Below are 6,960 nucleotides of genomic sequence, written 5' to 3' on the forward strand. Positions count from 1 at the left end.
AGGTAATCAACAGTGAGAGCTCCATTTCCTGGGAAGATGATGATAAGGGGTGAGGAGGGGTGAAATATGCAGACACAGTAAGAATGAGTGTAAAACACACACACACACACACACACACACACACACACACACACACAAGACAAAAGCCACATTGGACCTACAGACTCATCCAAATAAAATAATATAAAATACAAAGGTCAACAGTAGGTAACAGTGAACGCCCCATCTCCTGGGGAAAATATGGCGCAGTGAGAATGAGAGAATAATGTCTCGGCCTACTGTTTTGGGTGTAAACACACACACACACACACACACACACACACACACACACACACACACACACACACACACACATATACAAAAAAGACAAAAGCCACATTGGACCTACAGACTCATCCAAATAAAATAATATATAATACAAAGGTCAACAGTAGGTAACAGTGAACGCCTCATCTCCTGGGGAAAAAATGGCACAGTGAGAATGAGAGAATAATGTTTAGGCCTACTGTTTTTGGTGTAAACACACACACACACACACACACACACACACACACACACACACACACACACACACACATTTTTAGCACAGTTGCATTTTACGGCTTTATTACAGAGAGCGGAACCAAAAGCGATTGGAGACACATTTTCTCCTCGGGACTTAAATCGCTGGCGGACCAGTCGGTGACAGCAGAACAAGCACTTGCCCTTAAACTTGCATGTAGCCAAATCATCAGGTCATCTTTAAAAAAGCCTTTAATTAAACATAACGGACATAAAAACAACAGCACCATGTCTCTTGCTGCAGACGCCTTCGTGTCGCAGATCTCGGGTGAGTCACAACGTGTCGACATTAAACCAGCTGCTGTTGTTGTGTTATTGAGCTAGCTGCAGCCTGCTAACCTCTACTGGTGATAGGGAGCTGTTTTATATTATTAATTAATTATAAAGCAGTGAGCGTTGTAGTGCATCTGTTCATCTATAACAAGCAACGATGGCTAAAACCACCCTTGATTTGTGGTTAATTACTGCACCACCTAATCCTCTTGCACTGGTACAGATATTTCTACACAGCCCATGTTCATTAATGCTTGTACCAGTTCAATCATTGACACTATATTATTTAAATTCTCTATATTTTAATCTGTCTCTATGTGTCTCTATCTATTTTAACCGTTTGAAAATGAGGTATAATCTCATTTAAATTAGGCTTATTAACCATCATTTCCATAAATGTGTGTAACACCTGTGCTAATAAGTTGGATTGAAGCTGACTAAAAAGGTTTAAGGTTTAACAGAATTGGGTCATAATCTTATAAACAGTCAAAGTAAACCAGGTCAGTTTTGCTAGTACCAATTCAACCTTTGACACTATATTATTTACATTCTCTATATTTTAATCTGTTTATTTTAATCCTTAATTTTAAATGCTTCTAACATTATAATATCTGTGCATTTATGCTACATTTTTACCCAGTTTGGGGAAACACAGCCTCATTTCTTCATAGATAGCATTTGATACTGAAAAGTAGTAACAGTGGTGACTATAAAGATCCTTAAATAATCAATCTTTTAAACATATACACCCACTGAGCACTTTATTGGGAACACCTGTTCAATCTAATGCAATCCAATTCAACAGCTCTGCCATACATTATACTTTTCCAGTTTTTGATACCGACATAATAAAGTTACTTCAAAAGAGACGTAGCTGCTGATTTTAAGGAAACACTGGTAGAATATTTTAAAGACTTTCACACTCTTTACGTTGCTAACTTGCTCTTGATATTTGGGAAGTGTTAAATTCACACCAGCAAACCAAAGATCTCAGTGTATTTAAAGACCTCCATGTATTCAGTGTATTTAAAGCCACTTTTAGTATATATTTAGACACCTCGATATCTATACGTGAAAAACTGTCTCTCATTTGACCTAAACCCCTCAGCACCACCTTTATTTAAAATTTTACTCAGTTTGTTGTTGTTGAATCTGCATTAAATAGCTTTTATCTTGTTTATCTGTTTATCTGATTATATTATATTTCATATAATTGAATGAAATTGACTTGAACTCTACTGGCATAAATCATGTTTTTGTCACTTTATCTACATGCAGCATTAATAAGAAACCCTATTTAAGAGCTTTGTATTTTCAACAGTCATCCAGTTAGCAGCTTTATTAACACTGAATGGCTGAAATATGCTTTGCTAAACAGGGTTATAAAGTATTGTGTCTGTGCTACTATGGGGAGGTGTGTCTGTTAGTACACAGCTAGATTTTAATTAATATTACAATAATTTATTTGTGCAGGTATTGTTAAATAGAATAATGTTAACTGTTCAACTCAGAAGCAACACAACTGTTCGTTAAACCAATTTATCACCTTGACATTATGTGTGTTTGTTTGTGTGTATCTGTGTATCTGTGTGTGTGTGTGTGTGTGTGTGTGTGTGTGTGTGTGTGTGTGTGTGTATGTGTGTGTGTGTGTGTGCGCGCTTGCATGTCTCTTTATAACCTGGACAGCTGCAGAGCCTTGGCCTGAAAATGCAACCTTGTACCAGCCGCTGAAGGGTAAGTCTGCATTTGTGTGAAAGGCAGAAACAAAATGAATTGCCACCACATAGACGTGAATGTTAATTTTAATTATTTTCATTAATGTGTTGTTGTTGTTTTAACAGAGGACCAAATTCTGCTGTCAGACTGCGCCTCCTCTCTTGCAGTTCAGGTGAAGTTCTATAAACATATCACAGTATTATAGTAGTGTTGGCATGTTTTGTGTATTAATTTCTGCATGCATGATACTTCTCTTACTTCTCAGTTAGTTGTTTTGGCATTAATTGTCTCTGTCCTGTCTTTGCTGTGCAGGCTTACCTCAGGATGTGTGGTCTGCCAGTGCAGGTGGTGTGCAGAGCAAATGCTGAATACATGTCGCCGTCTGGTTAGTACACGTCACTGCAGAGTTCAATCAATCAATCCATCTTTATTTATATAGCGCCACATCACAGTTAAAGTTATCTCAAGGCTCTTTTCACATAGAGCAGGTCTAGACTGTGCTCTTTAATTAAATTTGAAGAGACCCAACATTCGCCCGTAAGCAAGTACCGGTACTTGGCGACAGTGGAAAGGAAAAACTCTCCTTTTAATGGGAAGAAACATCAAGCAGAACCGGGCCTTGACTGGTTTGGGTTAGTTGGGATGTTTTTAGTCCCAGTATCTTGTATTTACATATAACCAGATTGTGTTTAGATCCAGTTGAAATAGATGTTATGTTATGATTTGTACTGAAGTTTATTTTTGTGCATTGTGCTTTGCAGCCTACATCTCATGACAGGCAATCATATCACTGTCTCTGTTGGGTTAAAAACTTGTCAGCTATTCAGCCTATTTGTTATGTCTTGTCACTTCTATGCATTTCTCAATATTATACCCAAAGCTAAATTGACACTGTTGACTTCCATATATCTTGGCTTAATAACACCGTGCAGTTACAGATGTTGTGCTTGCTATTCAAAAGTGACTATAATGATGCTAATTGGTGTGCTTCTCTTACTTAATGTTTCTCTCTGTAGGTAAAATTCCCTTCATCCACGTAGGAAACCAGGTGGTGTCGGAACTGGGGCCGATAGTGCAATTCACCAAAGCTAAAGTGAGTAACACAAACACTGACCCTGAAGTTGTTACTAAATTTATCACATCTGCCTATTCGTCTGACTTATTTAAAGAAACGCTCTAATGTAGATGTCATCCTCTAGAGATATTGCTCATTTTAGTAATTCCCATGTGGTCTGTCAGTGTGTGTATTTGTTAGAAAAATAGGACTAATTTAATCTCTCTGTGTGTTTTGGGGGGTTTTAAGGGTCATTCTTTGAGCGACGGCTTAGATGATGTTCAAAGAGCTGAAATGAAAGCGTACATGGAGTTGGTCAACAACATGCTGCTTACTGCTGAGGTACACACACACACACACATACACATACACACATAGCTGAAACAATATATTGGCAATTGTAGCTTCAATGCAGTTACAGACCATTAACAGTATTTCCATTAATATAACATTGGTTTTCTCTTCTTCTCTCCACAGCTCTACATTCAGTGGTGCGATGACGCTACAGCTACTGAGGTGTGTCTTCTGTTTGTGCTTCGATATCTTATCATAGATTTAACAGCGATTTTATTCATTCCTACTTCAACTGTGCCAGCTTAATTATTCGTCTTTGTTTTCCGTAGATCTCTCGTCCCAGATACAGCAATCCTTACTCGTGGCCCCTCAGCAACATACTCGCCTATCAGAAGCAGTGGGAGGTCCGCAGGAAGATGAACGCCATCGGCTGGGGAGGAAAGAATCTTGAGCAGGTCGGCAATCACCTGGCGTCACATGCCTGCTGAATATCTCATAATGTTTTTTTTATTGATTTTTTTATTATACACTAAGATGATTTTTTTCTTTTTTCTCTTTCTTTTCAGTGTTATTCCTTATTTTAATTGTTGTCTCCCAAACTCTTTGCAATCCCATAAAACCCTCACAAACATTAACAAAAGCATGATTATTGTAACTTTTTGTTCTTTCTTAGGTCTATGAGGATGTGAGTCAGTGCTGCCAGGCTCTCTCTCAAAGGCTGGGAACACAACCGTACTTCTTTAATAAACAGTATGTATCCCGTGTGTGTGTCTGTTTGTGTGTGTTTGACTGAAGACTGTCTGTGTGTGTGTGTGTGTGTGTGTGTGTGTGTGTGTGTGTGTGTGTGTGTGTGTGTGTGTGTGTGTGTGTGTGTGTGTGTGTGTGTGTGTGTGTGTGTGTGTGTGTGTGTGTGTGTGTGTGTGTGTGTGTGTGTGTGTGTGTTGACTGTCTTGTTTGTCTGTCATAGCAGCTGAAAGATAAAACATCAGTAACATGGCAGAGTGAGAGGTGGTACTTCAGGTTAAACCTGTCAGATGATGTTCTGCAGCTGATCTCAGCTGAGTGTAAACCAAAAGTAAAAAAATATGTAGAGGCATTGACTGTGTTTTCTTTAGTGCCACCTTGTGGTGTAATGCTGTAATGACACCCCTAACTCATGTCTGAAGGTGAACCAGAACCGCTCTCTGTACATCCTAACAACATCTAGAAAATGCTAATGAGTCCAACCACATGTACTGTATATTCATGTTATGGCTTCTTCTAACCCTTCAGTTCAGATTTCTCATTTAAAACTGAGTGAAAAAAGTGGAGGAAATAATTTGTAGGGGGAAGAAAGTTTCTCTGATGAGATGCAATGGTCCATCATTCGTACAGGTTTTAACTATAGATGATACATACATACAATTAAGAAAGTGTATGTTGACTAAAACACAGATTACATAACACTGATCCACACTATGTGCATGATAATAATAATATGATAATACATTGTCCTTAGAAATATTCCTACTGATGTAATCTTTAGCTGCAACTGTGGTCAGAAAATGAGTTGGCTTATTACATAAAGAAAAGAAAAATAGAAATAAAAGTATGGTAATGTCAGCAGTAACAAACACTAAGTGGACGTGTCTGTGTGTTGTAGGCCTACAGAGTTGGATGCGTTAGTGTTCGGTCACCTCTTCACCATACTGACCACCAGGCTGACCAGCGCTGAGCTGGCCGAGAGGATCAAGAGTTACGGCAACCTGCTGTCCTTCTGCAGACGCATCGAATCCACCTACTTTGAAGTGAAGAGCTCCTGAAGGACCCAAAACAACCCGACTGTCTCTCTGTATCATCTCATCCTTGTACATTCTGCTCTTTCTTCTTTCATTCCCATGTTATTATTAAACAGAAGCTAAAAACTGTTACCTGTTCATATCCACAAACTTGCCCCTTAATTAGACGTGCGTTACTGTTTTGCTTCCTGCTTGTACATTGTTGCATGCTGTAGCTAGAAGCTATCTTTGTTAATTACAAGTATGGATAGCACCAAACTACACAAGACCACAACACAGATTGTTCTTAAAAGTAACACGACAGATGTATATGAAAATCTAAGAGAATAACTTGTGACATTTAGACCACACGCCACACAACACATATGCTATTCATTCTAGTCTGCAAAACCATTTCATTTAAACTGTTTCCACAAGCCACCAGATGAACAGACCATGGAGCCATTACAGGTCCAGTATTATGGGAGTTAAGTAAAAATGTTAATATAATAATGAAACTCTGAGTGGACCCTAAAAAGATGGCTGATTCCCAGCATAGAGACAAAGACTTTTTTATTAGCACTTGTTATTATTCCATTGTTTGCACCTTGTCTCACAAGAATACTCTCTGCTCTGATGTATCAGAGTGCATTTACCAACACCCACAGTTTCACCACAGATAGGTTGGGGATGGATTTTACAGCTGTGTGACATGGCTGCCTTTCAGAAGTCAGGACTCCACTCGAGGTGGGTCCGAGGTCAAACCGATGAATTTTTTTCTTCCTTCCGTTAACTTGTGAAGCTTGTCAGAAATGTGAATCAGGGTTGTCATTGTGTTAGAATACAGAGCTTGCTGTTCTGCTGTACAGTAAAACAAAAACACATGAACATAATGATGAGGAGGATGTGATTTATTCCTTGGTTTTTCAACCTTTTTTTTCATTGTATGAATGGAAAGTGCCTATCGAATAAAAGTCATTGCATTTAACATGAAAATTCAATCTTTGGTGTTATTTCATGTTTAGATGGTGAATCTATAAAATGTCACCCAACATAAAGGATCATCCTGGATTTACTTATTTGTATGTGTAACACTAAATAATATTTGAAGTATACAGTTGTCAGATAAAGAAATCATCCCAAGCTTCAACAACAAGGCTGCAAAACAAATGATAACAAACAAATAAAAAAAGGTTAATTAAGGAAAGAGCAGCACAACTTCAGTCTGAAGAAATTCTTTGAATCTATTTTTGGATGTTTCTGGCACTTGTCCGTATGTGTTTCTGCCTGCAGGTCTCAGACACG

The 6,960-nt window shown here is 38.4% G+C and overlaps 1 protein-coding gene across 1 annotated transcript; it reads left to right on the plus strand.

Annotated features, from left to right (window-relative positions):
* Nucleotides 1–671: 671 nt before the first annotated feature.
* Nucleotides 672–6,637, plus strand: mtx2 (metaxin 2). The gene is made up of 10 exons (XM_053333612.1): nucleotides 672–829; nucleotides 2,521–2,568; nucleotides 2,676–2,722; nucleotides 2,863–2,935; nucleotides 3,567–3,643; nucleotides 3,854–3,946; nucleotides 4,082–4,120; nucleotides 4,228–4,353; nucleotides 4,572–4,648; nucleotides 5,541–6,637. The coding sequence occupies exons 1-10, from the start codon at nucleotides 790–792 to the stop codon at nucleotides 5,698–5,700; spliced, it is 780 nt and encodes a 259-aa protein (XP_053189587.1). The 5' UTR covers nucleotides 672–789; the 3' UTR covers nucleotides 5,701–6,637.
* The last annotated feature ends 323 nt before the right edge of the window (nucleotides 6,638–6,960 follow it).

Source organism: Scomber japonicus, chromosome 14, assembly GCF_027409825.1.
Source record: "Scomber japonicus isolate fScoJap1 chromosome 14, fScoJap1.pri, whole genome shotgun sequence".
Lineage (NCBI taxonomy): Eukaryota > Metazoa > Chordata > Actinopteri > Scombriformes > Scombridae > Scomber > Scomber japonicus.

Bases quoted from the DNA above. Each gene is read 5' to 3' on its own strand.
- mtx2 (XM_053333612.1), top strand. From the start codon at position 790: ATGTCTCTTGCTGCAGACGCCTTCGTGTCGCAGATCTCGG. The intron at 2,569-2,675 runs GTAAGTCTGCAT...TTGTTTTAACAG, and splicing joins CTTGTACCAGCCGCTGAAGG to AGGACCAAATTCTGCTGTCA. The intron at 2,723-2,862 runs GTGAAGTTCTAT...TTTGCTGTGCAG, and splicing joins CCTCCTCTCTTGCAGTTCAG to GCTTACCTCAGGATGTGTGG.